Source organism: Phallusia mammillata, chromosome 1 (genome assembly GCF_965637545.1).
Source record: "Phallusia mammillata chromosome 1, kaPhaMamm4.hap1.1, whole genome shotgun sequence".
In the NCBI taxonomy this organism is placed as follows: Eukaryota; Metazoa; Chordata; class Ascidiacea; order Phlebobranchia; family Ascidiidae; genus Phallusia; species Phallusia mammillata.
The window spans coordinates 15,208,691-15,228,523 of record NC_137252.1 but is presented as its reverse complement, the minus strand read 5'-3'; the positions used below and the strand labels follow the sequence as shown (position 1 = coordinate 15,228,523).

The window sequence follows — 19,833 nt, the reverse complement described above, 5'->3', positions numbered from 1 at the left end:
ACAATATGTACCTTAGTGACAGCCAGTTAGAAACAGTGTTTTTATGTAAATGTTCAACTTCAAAACATTCACTTTTTCAAACTTTTAATTTTTATCAGGTGCAGACGCCCGAGGGCCAACGTTTTTTCAAAAGTTTTACCCGGACAATTATAAAAAATACACGGAAGAAAATTTTGGGATTTTCTTGCGTCAGCACCATGTATGCTTTCTTCTTACTGGTAAATAAAATTCATGGAAAAGCTTTTACGTAAAGTCGCAAGTCGCCACAACCCAAAACCCTAATTCAAATTACGGCGGGCCATACGCAACAAAATTTGAAACAACAGCTACGGGCCACTTGAAAGACGCCGCGAGCCGCATTTGGGCGCCCTGGCAGCAGTGGATTACAAAAGAATTTCTTACCAGAGCAAGAACTTGCAAAATTGTCAAAACAGAGATAATGGCTGTCTCAAGCACTGTCTATTTTTGTGTAATATGGTTCATCACAGGTAACTTGATGGGCGGTGCAGTTATTCGCATCTGCAAAAAACAAGCAAACAAGAACTGTGAATAGACCGTGCTTAATATAAAATGTAAATAGGAGTCACCAGAGACTTATTGATATGAGTGGTGGTGACAGCAGGCACATACGTTAGCATACTCAAACTTGAATAAGCATAAACAACTTTTTTTAGGATATACATGTATGTGTACACATTTGACCAAGGTACTCTAAAGAAACAAATAAAATTACGAGCTTGTTTCACAATCAATTACACCTTTTAAGTGATACTGCAACGAGCCGGATGCAGTCAACATCAGAGAGCTTACCAACTACAATATCACTTTCATTGCAGTCAATTTCATCGTCTCCGTTCCAACAGTGTCGCATTTGATAAAATTGTGGAATACAAGCCCCTGAACCGCACGCAAACTCATTGGGTCCACATTGACCTGAATGACAACCACAAGGTAAATATATTAAAATGTATCATGAAAATACATGCTTGGAGCGACATAACCTGGCAGATCGGTATGTTGTTGCAAACAGTAAAAATACATGCCCATTTTAGTAAAAAATCATGATCGCGACACACTATATTTGACAAAAAGATAACAATCTGTTCCCGGTCGTTCTTTCTTATATGTCAGGCGCGCCTGACCATTTGGCCAAATTCCTACCCGTGGGTATATTATTTTTTTTCCGTGGATATATTATAAATGCAATCTTACCATCACAGGCGGGCTGTTCATCACCTAGCGGACAGACATTTGGCTGGCACATAAACCGTTATAACCTACATTCTCCTGATGGCAAACACTGGAATTCATGATACCTGCAACCATCTGAAACTAGAAATAAAAAATGCAAGATTTGTTATACTGTTTGTCTCTCATGATGTTAAGTTACTAGTTCATTCGTTTCATGCAAACAATTAAAAAGTGTGTTTTAAGGTCGTTAATAACATATCCTGGGTACAAGAGAACGAAAAAGGGTATGAGGTAGGATTTTAAACAATATATACCCTTTCCGCTCCAAGCAGTTTTAAAATTCATAAATAACTTAAAACCTGAGCAGCAAACAGCGCACACTCTTTCGACCTGTAAGGTCTCATCAGTAAAGCTGGTGACAGGAGAAGACCGTATTCGCTAGTGTAGCCATCTAACGGCACTCCGGTTTGTTGGAAGTAACAGGTTAAAAATGCTTATACCCTGGCGTTTGAAAAAGCATGGAAAATCTCTTAAAAATCGTAGTAGGCCTATTACACTTTTAAGTAGTGATGTGTGTGTTTTGACACACTGACATTTAAAGCATACTTAGTAGTGGTTAGCCTTATACTAAAAACAAACGCTTAATAAAAATACAAATGAGCTTGTTTACTTGTGCAGTTAGCTTCGTCGTCCTGGCCTGCGCAATCAAAATATCGGTCACATTTTATATGTAAGGTATGCAGGCTCCAGATGCACATTGGAATTCGTCATCGGTGCAGTTACCTGTAACAGCATATAGCCAAATAAGGCAAGATCACAGCTTTATTTATGACAACATTTATGCCAAGACACTTTTTGTATGTGCAGATCGGTCAGTTGTTAAACGTGTGAAAACGATTTTTGAAGCATGGGGTAAGCACTAAGGTGCCAAATCAAACAAAATATTAAACATTTTATGCCACAAATGCAAAACAAATTCTTTAAAAAAAGAAAAACGTGCAATTATTATGTGTGCTTTCTTCCTGGGCAACCTATAAATGCCTTACTTACACATTGCAGGAAAAAACAAAGAAAACTGAAGTAGAAGGCACGTAAACCTCGACTGAATATCAAGAGGTGAGGTCCAAGCCATATTACGATTACAACACAGGGAAATGTTTCCACTTACCCTCACAATTTAGCTCATCAACATCCCCGTCACATAAGGCAAATCCGTCGCATTTAACAGCCAAACTGCGATACAAGCAAATCGACCTGAGCATGGAAATTGGTTGTTGGGACAAACTTAATTGCCCCGATCCTGTAATTTTTTTACAGACAGTTGCTCGTTGGTCTGTTTCAGTTCACTCCCGAACAATATTAAATGTTCTCTTGTTCTCACCTTGTTTGATTAAAAAGACAACAAAAATGATCAGAAAATTCCAAGAGAAAATAGCCATAGTGATTTGTTGATGGTTTCCTTATTAACAGCAAAACTTAATTTATTGTGTGTAAAAACACCAACTAATTGACAAACACAAATATCAAAGCCAAAGAAGGTAGTATCTCTTGCTATATCAAATTTATTTTTTACCTAAATATACCTACAAATCCAAATAAAAAAGTTGTATCAGCTGACTTTTTGTAATGGTACAACCATAGATTACTTATTTAGTATTTTATGGTACAACACGAAGCTACTTAGCATCCATCAGTCTCCTATAAACTGTGGAGCTGCTAAAAGATATCCGGAAATCAAACGCTGCGCACCATGCATTGTAAAACAAATCTATTGTTGAGCCATTTCTTGTTTAAGAAACCCGTATAGGTATCTTTTGTGAGATGGTATACGTTTGATACACACTCCAATACAAACCACTATTGTTAGCATACACAGCCTATTTTTGATCAACTATCATTTGACCCGATTTGATCTCAATGCCAAACAATTATGCGCGGAAACAAAGAACTCTGGAAAGATAAAAAACGATTTGGCGCCTTAGTGCAAGCAAAAAACAATTTTCCGTGTGGTATTTAAACAGTTATAGCCAACGCCCAGATATGACTTTTTTTATTACACGATTGCAGGATTACACCCGTTTCCTTACCCAGCGGCGAAACATAGTGGCTCAGTGACTCAAACAATTGTCGCCCCTTGTTAAGCGACCTACAAACAGAAACGGTGGACAGTCTTTTGTTGTCGAAACAAGTTATCGCGAAAGAGGAAGCGTTCTGGTAATTTCTGCGCCTGTTTTTTGACTATTTTCGACAAATTCTTTGACTTTAAGTTTGACTAGTTTACCATCTACGTTTTTTTGGTGGGCGGGGGACGCGTTTTTAGCGTTACTTTAAAGCAGTGGTTCTCAACTCGTTTTAGGCCATGGACCACTTGTCCAATTAAAATAAACTCATGGACCACTTTATTTTTGAGAAAGAATATACAGTATACACACACAAGCATTTTGGCTTTAAATGTATTTTTTAAACAACTGAAACACACAAGAACAGAATTTTGAGTATACGATACAAAAAATTAACGACTTACATTTCGCTGTAACATGATTGTTTTTTAAATGAAAACTTTAAAATTATGTAAAAGTATGCATTTATCATTAACTTAAATAATTCGGTTTTTACTTGAAACTTTTGGATTCTCTTCTCACCAACAAGTTTCTCAATGTTAGGAGCGGTGCTTGATAATGCACAACAAATATCACTTTCCACTGCTAGCCGATTCCTCTGCTTCGACTTGATGTGCAATAAACATGAAAATCCACTCTCACACATGTATGTTGATGCGAAAGGAAAAATACACTTGGCTGCATGTGAAGACAAGTTTGGATAACTGCCGATCATACTGGCCCAAAACTTTTCCATAGTAGACCGCTGGTACACGTCTTGTGCCGCCAAATAATTCTTGAGCTCCAAGAACTCCTCCTGCAGATCTTCTGGGACACTCTTAACATCTGCTGTAAATGGAATTCTGATAAAAGATAAATCGTCCCTTGTCATGTCTATCTCCGGAACGTATCGCTGAAATTCGTCCTGTAGCTTTCAGTGCCGGATTAAGGGTCTGCTGGCCTGTAGGCACATTTTATAAGTGGCCCGAAAATCAGGGTTGCTAACTAATAAATTAGAATTATCAGTGTTTCCAAATCATTGTCACAAAGATCGTTGTTGCAACTATAACACAGGGTACCGTGCAAAAACTTGGTCTAAATAACAACTTTGCGCGATTTTGCAATTGAAAACGGGTTAACTACTTGTTGGAGGTCAATCTTACGGAGTAGATCGCTTTCAATACACAAAAGTGCCAGTGTACCAAGACGTTGTTGACACATTGTTGATCGTTTAACGTCTTTAATTCGTTTCAGTTGGGAAAACGAGCGTTCCCCCGAGCAATTCGTAGCCATTAGAAACAAGTACATTCAAAGTGCTACTTCAGTGTTCGGAAATGCATTATAAACACCGGTAGTGTGCAGCATTTTAAACATCTTCTGGGCACTTCCTGTTGCTGCTGTTTCATCGCATCTTTGCTCTTTATACCAGCACATAAACTGACGAAATTCTGATGGGAAGTCGGAAGACAGGTCCTTTGAATACATACCAACCAGACCTGCAACAGCAACATCGATGTCTTTAAAGCAAGATTCACACCAGACGCGGTTGGCGGATAGCGACGCGTTTTTGCGTTCGACGGCAAGCGACGGGGTATTCACACCAGACAGGGACTTGCCGTGACGGCGCGATTTTCTCGGTTGAAACGGCTGACGGCAAAGTTAAATCGGATTTAACTTTTCCGTCAGCCGCGCTAGACTGCTGGATGAAAAACTTGGTATTCGGCGGGTGCTCGACTTGTTTATGATACATTTTTGTTTGATTTAGGTCTTTTTGTCAATTTGAGTCAATTAAGTACTGATTGTTTTGGTACAAATTGTCTTGTTTTAATTGTTTTTTGGCTGTTTTTAGCAAATTAGTTTAAAATAGTCGTTGTTATTTTTGTAAACAGTTTGAAATTAAGTACCGAACACAAAAATTTTCTTCCCAGTGGTTTAAAGAACTTTTATTCACAGCTTTTTGTTCAGTTTGGGCTGGTCATTTTTAATTCAACTGGTCATTTTTAATGAAATGATTTTGTAATTATGTTACCACTACTTTGCAAAAAGAAAAGTACAAAGAAGGTGCTGCTGTTGAAATCTTACCAGGATGGAAACACTATTCATATGAGCCTATGCGTAGGTGAATTTTGGTATAAATTCTAAATGTATTGCTCCTTTAACAACTATGATTTGTTGCAGAATTGTGGGTACTTTTCCTAATCTCCATGTCTATGTGTGATTCAGCAACTCCAGTGCACCTGTTCAATAAACAAAGAAAGAAAATGTTGTATATGGATTTCCAGGTTGGTATACTTGAATAAAATTGTAGTTTCTGCTCATCAACTGTTCCATATGTTTCCTTAGAGTTCAAGTTATGAATTTGTGACATGTTTGTCAGACTATAGAAAGCAATTTCCCAATAAAAAAAACTTATCTAATTTTACAGAGCAAATTGATGAAGTTACAAGCTTCAGAAAAGTATGCCACAAGCCAAAGAATACAAGTTTTTCATTTGACAACATCTAGCATCATTGTGATTGTGCAACAATGTGCAAGTTCATGTACATGCATCTTTTTACATTTAAGCTTTTTTTTGTATTTTGTTATATGATTGTTTTCTTTGCATTTCTGCAATCTTGTGTTTTCTAAAATGTGTTTATTTATGTTATTGCAATTATATTACCAACTTTGAAACATAAAGTGGCTATAAAACAGAAAAGTGTGTTTCAACAGCAATGACAGAAGTAAACTTAATCCAATGTCGCTGTTTTAATTGTTTTTGGAAACATTTTACCGTGGAATGATGCTCAACATTATATTTTGTCACAAAATAAACTAAAAGGAATTTTGTAGCAACTTTCTTAAGACGTAGAAACACTCAATATGTCGAGCACATTGACCCAGTTTTCTTAGCAACAAAAGTCGTTGACGCCAACCGCATTGCCGGTGTGAACGGCCAACGTCGCGTCAAACGTTACGCGCAAAATCCGCCAACAACCGCCGGCGCTGACATCGCTAGCCGCCACCGTCAACCGCGTCTGGTGTGCAGAGCCCTTAAACAGACATGAAGTCGTACTCAGTCAAAACCCCAAACCTCTGCAGCACCATGGAATATGCATCGATGCGTTTATGTAGTGCACCCTTCAGTTGGTCGATGATCACATAAAACGTGTTGATTTTAAATTTTTGCTGGCCCGACATTCCTTCCCCATCACTGACATGCTTTTGCCGCTTTGGTGCTCGCCGACTTTCAGATTTATATATGCTGCTGCCACAGCGATCACGTGCCTGTTGTTCGTAACAGACAAAATTCTCTCTGCAGTCATCCAAGAATTTAACCAAGCTCTTCAGCAGATTAATGGCTGGTGTCAGTTCGATAGTGGAACTTTGAAGCAACTTGCTACTAGTATTGAAGTGATGCAAAATATTGTTCCAAAGTATGCACATTAGGGCAACTTCAAGGGTGTTCATGTGTTTGGCCAATGCACCTGCTTCATTTCGTGTGCTGCCATTTTGAGTAGCATCCCCAGAGATTTCCTGGAGAGCACTTTGAAACTGGTGGTACCCAATTAAAACTGCTTTTGTGGCATCAGCTCGAGCTGACCACCGGGTAGCTGATGGGTATTTTGGTACAAGGCATTCAGGTTGCTCTTCAAAATGGGTCATCAGGCTACCCAACGATGTGTTAATGCTCCAAAGAATGCATACAGGCGATGCAACAAGTCAAAAAATGAGACTGCTTCAATGCAACAATCCAGCTGACTGACCAACTAGATTCAAAGAGTGGCCAGCGCAAGGAATATAATCCACTAAACAGTTCTTATCTTTCAGGATTCTCTGCATGCCAATGTATTTACCAGACATATTGCTGGCATTGTCATATGTCTGACCACGGCAATTTTCGAAGTTGATGTCCTGATCTAAGAAATACTGAAGCAAAGTGTCAGCAAGATTCTTTCCTGTGTGACTGGAGATGTTGATGAAAGTCAAAAAACGCTCTACAGGTTGGTAATCCATCATATTGACATAGCGAAGAATGATGGACAAATAGGAAGTGTGACCACGTCCGCGATTGGCATGAGTACGGATGTGCTGAGACAAAAATGGATCAAATTGCCCAATTAGCTCCAAGATGCCCAAATAATTTCCATTGTCGCTGGAGCCAACAATCCCATTACTACCTCGAAAAGGCAGACCTCTCTCAGAGAGAAAAGTGATAGTAGCAGCACAACGTGATAGAAAATTTTTCAGTACTTGCGCTGCTCCAGCATATTTTTATGCAACTCTGCATCAACTCGTCCAATAGCATCACTTCGCCGACGTAATGTCAGGATTGATTGGATATGATTCGAATTTATCTCGTGGGATTTTAAGTGCTTGGCCACATTCTTCCAGTCTGAAAATCCTAGGCCAGAAATATGTGTACGGTCAGATGAAAATAGAAGACATGGGAAACAGAAAACACAGGCTTTGGCAGGAGAATACACAAGCCAGTCACGATCAGTTACCTCTCCATTTGGTAAAACCCGTTTGAACATACTGGAAGTTAGAAAGCGATTAACTCCACAGTAATTGCGCTTCGTTTCTGGATAACTGTGTGCCAAGTTTCGAAAATGGCTTGTTCCCAGGCTGATGCATATCTCGCGTAAATGTTCAGTTACATCACCAAAAAGCCCAACATCATCTGAAATAGTTACTGAAGTAACTTTGGCTACTTCAGTAGTGTCTGTTATAACATCGGCTGGTGCAGCTTCTTCAACAGCATGTCCCACAGCCCTCTCAGGCTCCTCTTGAGCTCTGTCGACATGAGAGGTTGAAGGGTAATCACTAGATTCACTAGTAACAGTCTTGGTCTTCTCAAGGTCGGAGATAAATGAAGTCAATTTATGTGTCTTCTTGAGCAGGTCATTTTCATTACGCTTCTTCTTTTCCAAATTCTTTGCTCGCTCCCAACCATTCTTTCGTTTCGACATCACTTACGTACTGCAAACAGAAAACATATCATAAAATTTAGAAAAGATTTTTAAACTCATTTATCATTTTTAATTGGTGAACAAGTGTGGTATAGCTAGTTTAATTAGCATAAAAAATGACAGTTACGTCCACTCAGTCTAAGTCAGGGGCGGGCAACTTCTCCAGTCGGCGGGCCTAATATGGAAAAAAGAAGTACTTGGCGGGCCGGATTCCTGAATCGATCGATTAATTGCGTATTTATCCAGTGATTTAAAACGGATTTTTGACCACCTAACCTAAACCAAATACATTCAAGAACATCACAAATACAATACAGTCCAAACAGTTTAACTGATATAACATAAAATTATTCATCACAGTAAATTTAATGCATACACCACAGACTTAGATACTGCTACACGTGTGGAAACAAAGGAAACCGTGAAAGCAGGCCACACACATCGTTGGCAGTTTTATGTCGTAACAATGGACGTAAGGTGCAATGGTAACAACGGCGGGAAAGTTTTTTGCTATTGAGGAGCGTTACTGTCCGTTACAACTAAAATTTAACGCAGTAAGCAAGTAGTGGGGGATTGCGGCAGACTGTGGCCACGGGGTACATTATCATGTAAGACCTGAAACTGTCTGCGGGCCGCTCAAAATCCCGTCGCGGGCCGGATCCGGCCGTATGTTGCCCGTCCCTGCTCCAAGTCATACCCAGCTAACAAAATCATCCGTGTCTAGATTGATTCAACGTTGCCAAACGTTAACATCGCCACGTTTGTTTCGTTGCGTCACTCAACAGAAATGCGAATTTTTTAAAAACATCAAAAAGGTGGCAACATGTTTCAATTCGTCTTTTTTTAACGATTTTTGCAACCTTTAATTCATCTGGAAAAACAGAGCTATTAAGGTAAATACTTATTAGTTTAGAAAATAATTATTTTGAAAACATGACTAAATTTAATCACAAACATTACTGCCAAGGTAGTGGTGTATATAGAATACATCGTTCAGACGGACGCAAACCAAGACCGCGTGAGACTGTTGTTTCTCTAATCGCTTTTCATTCAAAGGCATGAACCCGAGCTCAACATCGACACAGTTTCCACGCCCTTGCGTCTGTTCAACACCTGACCCATATCTCCAGTTCTTATCTTTTCGTCTACGCCACCGTTCTAAACGCCAGTTCCCTGTTATCGTCTGTGACGTCACTTCACACATCTTGCTTTTCCCTTTTTCCCTTAGTGCTTTATATACCGTGTTCTACAGCTTGATTGAAAACATGCACTGATGATGACAACAGAGATTGTCGAAACGTCTGAACGATGTATTCTATATACACCACTACCTTGGCAGTAATGTTTGTGATTAAACTACTTTTCAAGTCCGTGTATAGTGTTCCCATGACTAAATTTTTTACTGATTTTAAAGTGGCCTGGATTTTTGACTGGCCTGTAGGCACGTGCCTACTTTGCCTAATGGTTAATCCGGCACTGGTAGCTTTCGTAGATGAATTACAATTTACATTTGAATGTGTTTCTTTTCTCCTCGTATCGCATCCACAGCTGGAAATTGAACTAGGTTGAGGTATGCAAGTTCTAATTCTGACTGTGTCCGCACATTTCGTAAATCGTCTTTTCCTCCATCCTGAAGAAATAAAGTTAATTCTTCTCTGAGATCAAATATTCTTTTCAGCATGTTTCCTGCTGACAACCACCTTACAGAAGTGTAAAACAGCAATAACTCAAAGTCGGAACCCATGTCCTGACACAGTTTTTTGAACAGCCTAATGTTCATTGCTGATGATTTGATATAATTAACCACTTTTACAAATCCTTTGAAAATGATGTTAAGGTGATCAGGTAGTGTTTTAGTTGCCAATGCTTCCCTGTGAATAAAGCAGTGGACACCGGTTACCAATGGAGCACGCTGCTTCACTGATGCTTGGAAACCTGATCTGGATCGCAGGTGCACCATCGGTAGTAACGCCTACCAATTTTTTCCAATTGAGACCATTTGTTTCGAAAAAATTGTTGACAATTTCTAACACATCCTGAGCGGTTGTAGTGGTTTCAAGTTTCTTACAAAAGAGAAATTCTTCCTTAAAGGCCATCGGTACTATGTATTGCGCGAACACCATAAGCTGAGAGGACAGGGATACACAGTTGATTCATCCAACTGTATTGCAAACATTGGGGACTTCTTCATTTCATCAACAACTTGTTCACGGACGTTTTCTGATATTTCGTTGATACTGTGTCATTAGATACAGATATATCATTTAGCTTTCTTGCTGCTTCCTCGCCGACAACCAGCCTTACCATTTCTTTTGCACACCCACATCAGCTCTGTCTGAACGCCTCTCCTCATTATATAGTATATATATGCTATTTTAAAGTGCATACAATCCCTGGTATTTGGAACTTGTTGCCAAAAAGCACACAGCAGCATTTGTTTTAATTTACGTGTTCACGGCCACACAAACTCTTCCTGGCGGCAGCAGGTTGTGTAACCCTAGTTTAAACGCTAATTTTGTTTCTTGTTTACCATAAACAGCCATTAACGCAACAAAGTCGCGAATTGGCCTGGAAAGTGGGTAAAAAAATGGTTTATAAAAAAGTAGATCTTTCTACGAAATTAGTTTGTACGGTACAACTAAGGCTTGCTGAAATTGCCTCCCCGACCGGTTTGTTTTGAAGCAGTGGTTGTCGACCGCCGGTCCGCAAGGAGTTCGTTACCTGGCCGTGTACTTTTTCAGGTAAAATGCCTTAAACATTTTGGCCATGTATCCCGGAGATGATAAACGAATTTAGGGAGTTTTCTGTGCTGCATATTTGTTTTTTTTTTAAAGGCCGACCCGCGATAAAATTTCAGTTTTAAAAACGGTCCGCAGTACAAAAAAGGTTGCAGACTACTGTTTTAAAGGTTTTTAATGGAGCACACTTATACTTCTGCGTTCTGCTTTATAGATTCGCAAAACAAATGTCTTTTTTAATTCACAAAAAACACCACGTACTGGTTATTTGGCGGCTGGATCGAACCCACAAGATTCGCCTTGTCTAGAACAAAAGTTGGCGGTGCAAGAGGAAATTGTTATACAGAAAGCTGTTGTTATTGTTCCATCCGTACCCTTGCCAACAGCTGATGTTTACATTAACACTGCTACGCGTACATTTTGAAACATGTGGTTGTGGCTAGAGCTTTGTTTAATTTATTAACCGGGAGTCTAATCTCCGAAACCATGCAGGGAAAAAATGCCTGGTAAGCGGCACGAAAAATGTGTTAAATTAAAAAGTTCTGTCTCCAAGCAAAACATGGTATGTAGGCACACAAATCGTCGGTTACAGGCTGGCAGTTTTGTGAACATGCATAAACTGCCACTGTTGCCCAGTCAATTGTGGCTTGGTCAATGGTAGCTTCCACATTTAAATATGACAGCAGCTGTGGCATGATCTACATAGAAATGTTGACATCGGTTGTTAAAAAAAACAAGGAAGGCTTAAATCTACGCTGAGGAGATACTCTATTTCAGTTTAAAAAATAAAATTCAGGAAAGGGGACCCATAAAAACAGTTTATTAGTTAACTTATACATGTAGTAAAAATAAGTGATCAAATGGCCTATAAATACTAAACACTGCATGTTACAGCATATTATCACATTATTAGTAGTTTCAATAAAACTTTTGAAAGTGCTGACAGTTGGAGCTATTGAGGTTGGTGTGAGGGTTTGTCGTTAACAAAACACTACAATCTGGTCTCATTTACCATTGTTACACTTATGTTCTCACTTTCCACATGCGATTCTATATCTAATTTTACCCACTGGATTCCCCAAGGCTATCTCAAAAAGTAGTTTTACCTGAAACTCAAACTTTCTCTTGGCACCACATGGACAATTCGGTACATCATCAGATTTTATTTGACCTTTTGCAGAACACCAGAGTGGTTTTCCCCCAGGGTGAAACCTTACCACCTGAAGCAAACACATTAAGATCAGTTTTTTTTCCTGACAAAACAAGTTAAGCATCATACTATGTTTAAACAGCAGTTTATGATGCTTGTAGGTTGTAACTAATAGTACAAATAAAACAACTCCAATCTGAGAAAATCTGCTTTGGGTACCACAAAAGAAAAACAATTCTCAATTATGATTTGAAATACATTAAACCAGTGGTTCCCAACCTGGGGTTCGCTGACCCCCAAGGGGTCAGTGAGATGGTTTTTGGGGGTCCGTGGAGGGTGGAGGCAAACATTTTTGTGCCATTAAACAACAGTACAAGATTTTAAAGTTTCCAAACCGTTTTTACAATTCTACATATGAGTGCAAAGTACATAAAGTTCCGTACATAACTTCATTGAGGTTTGATGATAGTGAAGGTAGAAAAAAGGAATGTAAATTACGTTGGGGGTCCCCAAAATTTGTTAAAGGGATCCGTGACTACAAAAAGGTTGGGAACCGCTGCATTAAACAGTTACCTGGTCCGGGTAGTTGGCTATTTTCCACTTAAATTTTGTGAATGTCTTGTCTTCACTTTGTTTTCCAACAGCCTCCTCCAGTTCAGTTGCTGAATATGATGTGCTACTGCTACTCTGTGACACATGGCCATTACATTTACCATCATTTTGTTGCAACTCCTCAGAGTTACCCAACTCCTCTTCCGATTCAATGACTATTTCCTTTTCTGTAATAGAGACATAAACTAACTAGAAGGGTGGCTTAGCACATATTGCCCTTGCACATACACTATACCCTATTTCAAAAGATTAATATACTTCGTTTACATATTTTACACTGGGTCCCATATCATCCACTGTCTTTTATAACCTTGGTTGTTTCTGCGAGCAAAAACTCATGGGTCCCCACACATGCAAAGTTGGAGATAATGCATTTCAATAGATAACAATGAGTAAGTTTGGTATTGTTAAGACAAACACAGTGATTGGTACTGTGCATATTTAAATACGCTGTATGGAGTACAAACTATGTAAATTCAAAAACTCATTTTAGGGGGCTAGTAGGATAACTAATCAAGGTTCAACACACACAAACTCAAAAATATGAAACCTCAATGACTCAATCAATAGTACTGCAAAATTTCAGCCCAATCCGCCAATGTTTTAAATTTCGACCACTAGAGGTGTTTTGAGCAACAACCGTTAATGTTTCTTACGTCATAGGGCTGTTAACAAGCCCCTAACTGCCATGGCGCAAAAACGTCCACCAAGCAACCCACAAAGTCACAAACGAGTAACACACAACTGGTTGCCCTTGTAACACTATTGTGCCACAGAAATCTTTTGTTTGTGGTGCCCAATAACATACAAATACGTTTTACACTTTGCGGTCTTGTGGGGTATGTTAGGGCTACGGGGTTGAACAGAACAATCGACACCTATAAATGGCATACAAGCTATCCAAATTTTAGCCAATTCTGACATTGTTTACAAACTCACCCCTTTTAGGGGGGTTGTGGGGTAAATATTTACTAGGGTTATCCAGACAAACAAAGTAGGATGCACATCTACATCACTTTATCTACCATCTGTATAAGTTTCAGCCACATCTATCAAACATTTGATGGCAAAACGAGTCAGACAAACTTTGGGGAAAAATACCCATTTTAGGGGGCTAGAGGAGTAAATACTGGGGTTATCAACAAAAACAAAGTGGGATGCACATCTAAATTACTACATCTACCATCTGTGTAAATTTCAGCCGAATCCATCAAACATTTGATGGAAAAACGAGTCGGACAAACTTCGGGAAAAAAAAACATTTTAGGGGGCTAGCGGGGTAAATACTGGGGTTATCAACAAAATCAAAGTGGGATGCACATCTACATAACTACATTTACCATTTGTGTAAATTTCAGCCAAATCCATCATACATTTGATGGAAAAACGAGTAGGACAAACTTTGGGAAAAAAACATTTTAGGGGGCTAGCGGGGTAAATACTGGGGTTATCAACAGAAACAAAGTGGGATGCACATCTACATAACTACATCTACCATCTGTGCAAATTTCAGCCAAATTCATCAAACATTTGATGGAAAAACGAGTCGGACAAACTTCGGGGGGAAAATACCCATTTTAGGGGGCTAGCGGGGTAAATACTGGGGTTATCAACAAAAACAAAGTGGGATGCACATCTACATAACTACATCTACCATCTGTGTAAATTTCAGCCAAATCCATCAAACATTTGATGGAAAAACGAGTCGGACAAACTTTGGGGAGAAAAAAAATGAAAGAAAAAAAAAAGAAAAAAACGAACAATTTGAGTAAAATCAATATGTGTCCCCTTCAGGGAAGGGCCATAATAACTAGACACAAAATTGGCAGCAAAACTTTTTTTGACTACCAGCCCCAGTATACATTTTTTGTGCTACTTAGTAATCCTATAAAATCTATAGGACGAACTAGTTTTAAAGCGTGTTATCTCGCTTGTGGATTAGATATTTACAACCAGACCAAAAAGTTCATAGGACCTAGAAAAAGCACTTGCCTGAAAGTTAGGAAACACTAGATCAGGGGTGCCCAAACCGTGATCGCGGTCGATCTCGTACTGATTTTAAGTCGATCGCGAGGGATGCAGATAATACTAGAATGGTGGCTTTCTGATATACTTCCATTTTATATATTCTATACAATATTTACCAATTTACTATACACATCATTTGATCTACACATATGATTGTTTTTGTAAACAAAAACTAATGGGTCCCCACACGCGTGTTTGTGCGGATTTACAGTAAACATTTTTTTTAATTCTTAAGAACAAATTTTTAGAAAGCATTAACCCAACAATAAAAAATTTTTTTTGTATTTTTTTTGCTCTATTATTGTCGTATAATTACAAAAACATTAAAAAAGAACGAAACAAATACTTTGAATTTAATCTCTTGCTTTGACCCAGATATTGTCATCCAAGGTCGGGTTTCAAACACAATTTGTTTTAGAAAGCTGTAGCAGTTGTGTTACAGACACTTTAAATTAAAAAGCGATTTGCTGCAAGTGTATACATAACAAATTGTTTTTCATTTAACTTTGTTTCGCAAAACGAGTATACCATTGACCTGTAGTAACCTTTAGGGTGCACACGCCAAGCGACTGTTTGACCTTTTGACACCGTTTTCAATAGACGCCGTCCTTAGTGTTCAACAACACCGTTTGACCTAATATATACATGCCTTGAGTATTTGATTAAAAAAAACGCCACGTTATGACGAAAGAAAGTTCTGAACTGTGTTAGTAATACCTACTAATTGACCTTAAATAACCCGTGGTCATGCAGCGACCAACCTGACAATGAGCATTTAGAAAAGCATTTATATTGCAAAAATGTCAAGTTTATTTTTTCATATTTAGTTGGATTAACAAAGTTTTGCTTGACATATACAAAACCGAAGCACGCCTTTTAGGTTTAAATCACGTCATATGTGTGAAACCTTTGCCAAAACTGAAAATGTGAGTGATAACTTAATAAAAGGACATAGCATTGCTGTGCAAAACAGCTGATTTCTATTCACCGAAACGACGTCTCGTAAAACGTCTGTCCGACGTCAAGCTGAGCCCTCCCGCTCTGCCCTATTATTTGTAAACTTACTCTCTTGAGACTTCTGCCTACAGTGTCTTTCTTGACCAAACGAGCGTTAGACACATTTACGTTTCGGGGGCCTGTGGGTGTACCGCTGGGTCATTCGGGGTCAAACTTCTGGAGGATCAAGTTCAGATTAATAACTAACATATGTCCAAATTTGAATCAATTTGAAGCACTCTTTCTTGACCAAACGAGCATAACAAACAAGCGTTTAAAATTTTACGTTTTGGGGGTCTGTGGGTGAACCGCTGGGTCATTCGGGGTCAAATTTCACGGGGACCAAACTCAGATTAATAACTAACATCTGTCCAAATTTCAATAAATTTGAAGCACGCTTCTTGAACAAACGAGCGTTTAAAAATTTTACGTTTTGAGGGTCTGTGGGTGAACCGCTGGGTCATTCGGGGTCAAACTTCACGGGGACCAAACTCGGATTAGTAACTAACATCTGTCCAAATTTGAATAAATTTGAAGCACGCTTTCTTGACCAAACGAGCGTTACCATCCAGCGTTAGACAGAAAAAAGAAAAAAAAAATACGGACAAAAACAATATGTGTCCCCTTCAGGGAACGGGACCCATAAATATGAAATATATATCGGTAGTTGTTTTGTAACACGTTTTTGAGGAGTGTCCCTGTACATGGATGAACTTACTTTATATTTATCAACATATACTGATGAATAATTCTCATAATAAGTCTTACTATGAGAATTATTCATCAGATTATGTTTACACCACAAATACTCAAAGGGCTCATTGTTACGTCACAAAAGTAATAGTTGCAGTGGTAAGTGTTACTTTGTACTTGCTCTCTTTATTTTAATTAAATGAGTGGTTTGGTCTCAACAGTTTTCTCAATATTGTACTTTAAAGATTAGTATTGGATTAAGTTTACAAATAGCGCTTTTGTCACTGTAAAACAAATCTATCCAAAACCACGATAAAACGTAAAACTGGGCAGGGAAAAATGCGAATTAGTGGTAGACCCCGAGAGTTTGAATACCTCAAAAGTCGATCTTGAGGCAAAAAAGGTTGAGCACCCCTGCACTAGATTTAAAACAGTAACTAGAAAAAAAAAACATTAACAACAGCACCTACCAGGAAAAAGTATGGTGTTGTCATTTTCTTTGTCATCTAAATTAGTTTCTTGTCCACAAACAGGTTTGTGATTCTTCCAGTCCAATACTTGATGATCTCTTCCACAATAATTTACTGCTTTGCATTTGGCACAAGTTTTGTTACCAGCAGCACCACATAGGTTACATAGTTTTTTTGGATTTGTGCAAGACCTTTGGGATTCAATAAAGGTAACAATAAACATTTTTTAACTATAACACAAAACCAAAATTTGTTTACACAACCTTAAAAGACAGCTAAACCAAAACCTTAGCCTAAAAATAAATCTTGGTGTAAACAAAACCACAAGTGATTAATTGAAAAGATATTATAGATTGATATCAATTTTGATGCACATTATACTTACTGTGCCGCTTTTCCACTTTCATAATCAGGAGGATCAAAGGGATAGAACAAATTATTTCTTGGTAATGTACAGGAAAAAGCTTGGACAGTCTGATGTTCTTGCTGGCTGTAACAATTTCCATTCTTGCAACAAAATACTACCATTGATCTGTAAGAAGCACAAGATTTGTTAACAACTTGAGTTATTCACAGAAACTATATACCGTTTTGCATGCACTATCTCATGTCCAATGAGTTTGCCAGCATGACTTTCTAAGCAAAAAAAGAGCGCATGTTTTATTTATCTTCATTACAATAAAAACTGCAACCCATATTTTTGTCAAGATTTTTTACTTATAGTGTTTAGAAAAAAGGAGATGCAATTAAGTGGTGAAGTTTAAGTGGTGGTAAATCACTTCACTAAAAAATATCTAGAAGAAAAACTTGCCTATGAAAGCAATGTTCATGTTCATCAACTGGAGCATAAAGTTGCAAAAGAAAAATCATTGGTTTGCAGCAATTTTTGCATTCCAACATTTTTGTAGTGGGAAGATTTTTGGGATCAAGCCAAGCTGGTTTCCCTCCAACTTTGCTTGGAAAATAACATCGATGCAGTCTCCATTCATGCTCAGGTGTTTCCAAAAACCCAAGATCAACCGACTCCTCCGACATAATTGTTTGATAATATTTTTTGGAAGTAACCTACTGTAACAACTCTAGAAGCTTAGCTAGACCGTACACGTATAATAAACTTACATCACTTAGTATAATGGCGCTTGTTTTAATACAAATTCACTTAAATTTATATCTGCAATCACAACATAAGTTCAAAAACGAATATTATCAATCCAAAATACTTGCATAGGTCATAATAGATGCACGTCTCACAATCGCACATGTTTTGAGAAGCAATCATAGAAATCAATGCATGATTTTAAATTTAAATAATAATAAAAAACATAAGGTACGTGTACCGTACGTGCTCTTTGCTGAGACTATGAGATATTTAATTGTTTCTTATTTATTGTCAAATCTTCTTCCAGTCTCACCCCACAAGAAGACACGGGAAGTTTTGGCAAGAAGACACTGGTATTCATTTGATTTTGTATTCCCGGCTGGTTAGCAAATGGAAGCTATAGTTGTACAAGCCCGACTAGGCGACTACATTGGCGATTAAAGTGCAGTAGACCTATACGAAAAGATTTGTTTTTCGTTTTTTTTTTCGCTTACTGTTATTCAAACCTATTGTGCACAAACGATACAAAATGGTTCAATGACTTTATTAAAACGAATTATCTCGATAAAGGATATGGACAGTTCAAGTCCAATTCCAATTCAAATGCCCTACATGGGTCTCTGGCTTGACAATCTCCTCACATCGAAGGTAATCAAAACACAGCTGATCACGCACAATCTCAATGTTTTATGGTCTGTGCGGTGTTAACAAAATAACAACAAAGTGGCCTAGTTGGCAGAAAGCCTATTCTCTTTTCTCGCCGAAAAGATTTCATGATCCACGCATAACTGCCACTTCGCACGAAACTATTATAATTGTCTAGGTGGGGAACCTATACTTAGTACTGCGGGCCGCATGAATTGCCCAACATTTTCGGGCGGGCCAAATATTTTTTTTATTTTCAAATTCCGTGTAATAATACCCGAAGCACACAAGTGGTTATATTTCATCGCTCCGGATTTGATTTTTTCTTTGCTGTTACTTGTTTGCAACAAACAAGGCATACCGTATTTGCTCGATTGTAAGCCGCGGCTTATATTGTTTTTTAGCTGTCGTTTGTGCGGCTTATAATCGAGGGCGGCTTACAATCGAGGGCGGCTTATATATTAATTTTATACCGAAATCATTTCTACACTCCAACATTTTAAATTATTTGGGGTTCAAAACATGTATGCGTGTACAGATTATACGTCGATATACGTTCTGTCGGGTACAGTTATCAACGTAACTAACAGATATGGGCAAATAGTCATACCATACAACTACAGAAAGATGTATTAGGAAACAATCGTATCTAAAATTCCAGCGTGCGGCTTACAATCGAGGGCGGCTTACATTATTTTTTAACACCTCAACATGCGGCTTACAATCGAGGGCGGCTTATAAACGAGGGCGGCTTACAATTGAGCAAATACGGTACAGGTTTATCACTTGATTCGACTAAAATCTGTCCATTCTTTCTGGAACACCCTAGCTCCATTACACCGAATATATTTTATGTAACAATATAAGGACCCACGCTAATAGCTCTAAAATCAATTTAAAACTAACACCACATGGCAAATAATTTGTTACTGCAAGGAGAGACAATCGAGTGACTGTTACGTCGCAAATACAGCAAGTGGTTGAATGTGTGGCAATTTTATTAAGTTTGGCGTCAAATGTGGAAATGTCGAAGTATTTTCAAGTTTTCAAGTAAATATTTGTACATAAAGTAAATATTTATACACATTTTTTTATGCTTTTTTTATGCTGTACTTTAACAAAATTGTGACGCGGGCCACATTAAAAAGGCAAGCGGGCCA

At 38.3% G+C, this 19,833-nt stretch overlaps 5 protein-coding genes and 1 long non-coding RNA gene across 6 annotated transcripts; all 6 read right to left on the bottom strand.

Moving 5' to 3' along the window:
* Positions 1 to 1,787: 1,787 nt before the first annotated feature.
* Positions 1,788 to 2,798, bottom strand: LOC145205012 (uncharacterized). The gene is made up of 3 exons (XR_013853575.1): positions 2,573 to 2,798; positions 2,360 to 2,491; positions 1,788 to 1,974 (listed from the first exon to the last, which is right to left on the bottom strand). It is a non-coding gene; the product is annotated as an uncharacterized LOC145205012 (long non-coding RNA).
* An 853-nt stretch (positions 2,799 to 3,651) lies between these two features.
* LOC145237891 (protein FAM200A-like) lies at positions 3,652 to 4,182 on the bottom strand. Its single transcript, XM_080100919.1, has 2 exons — positions 3,834 to 4,182; positions 3,652 to 3,659 (listed from the first exon to the last, which is right to left on the bottom strand). Exons 1-2 carry the CDS (start codon positions 4,180 to 4,182, stop codon positions 3,652 to 3,654), a joined length of 357 nt encoding a protein of 118 aa, XP_079957045.1.
* A 2,141-nt stretch (positions 4,183 to 6,323) lies between these two features.
* On the bottom strand, positions 6,324 to 6,935 carry LOC145237789 (uncharacterized). The gene has a single exon (XM_080100812.1). It carries the CDS (start codon positions 6,933 to 6,935, stop codon positions 6,324 to 6,326), a length of 612 nt encoding a protein of 203 aa, XP_079956938.1.
* Positions 6,936 to 7,610: 675 nt separating this feature from the next.
* Positions 7,611 to 8,242, bottom strand: LOC145229337 (uncharacterized). Its single transcript, XM_080094663.1, has 2 exons — positions 7,778 to 8,242; positions 7,611 to 7,674 (listed from the first exon to the last, which is right to left on the bottom strand). The coding sequence occupies exons 1-2, from the start codon at positions 8,240 to 8,242 to the stop codon at positions 7,639 to 7,641; spliced, it is 501 nt and encodes a 166-aa protein (XP_079950789.1). The 3' UTR covers positions 7,611 to 7,638.
* A 1,504-nt stretch (positions 8,243 to 9,746) lies between these two features.
* Positions 9,747 to 10,202, bottom strand: LOC145237707 (protein FAM200B-like). The gene has a single exon (XM_080100710.1). It carries the CDS (start codon positions 10,200 to 10,202, stop codon positions 9,747 to 9,749), a length of 456 nt encoding a protein of 151 aa, XP_079956836.1.
* A 1,211-nt stretch (positions 10,203 to 11,413) lies between these two features.
* LOC145229328 (uS5 assembly chaperone PDCD2-like) lies at positions 11,414 to 18,119 on the bottom strand. Its single transcript, XM_080094651.1, has 6 exons — positions 17,741 to 18,119; positions 17,315 to 17,461; positions 16,930 to 17,120; positions 12,704 to 12,909; positions 12,087 to 12,200; positions 11,414 to 11,678 (listed from the first exon to the last, which is right to left on the bottom strand). The coding sequence occupies exons 1-6, from the start codon at positions 17,962 to 17,964 to the stop codon at positions 11,508 to 11,510; spliced, it is 1,053 nt and encodes a 350-aa protein (XP_079950777.1). The 5' UTR covers positions 17,965 to 18,119; the 3' UTR covers positions 11,414 to 11,507.
* Between the last annotated feature and the right edge of the window lie 1,714 nt (positions 18,120 to 19,833).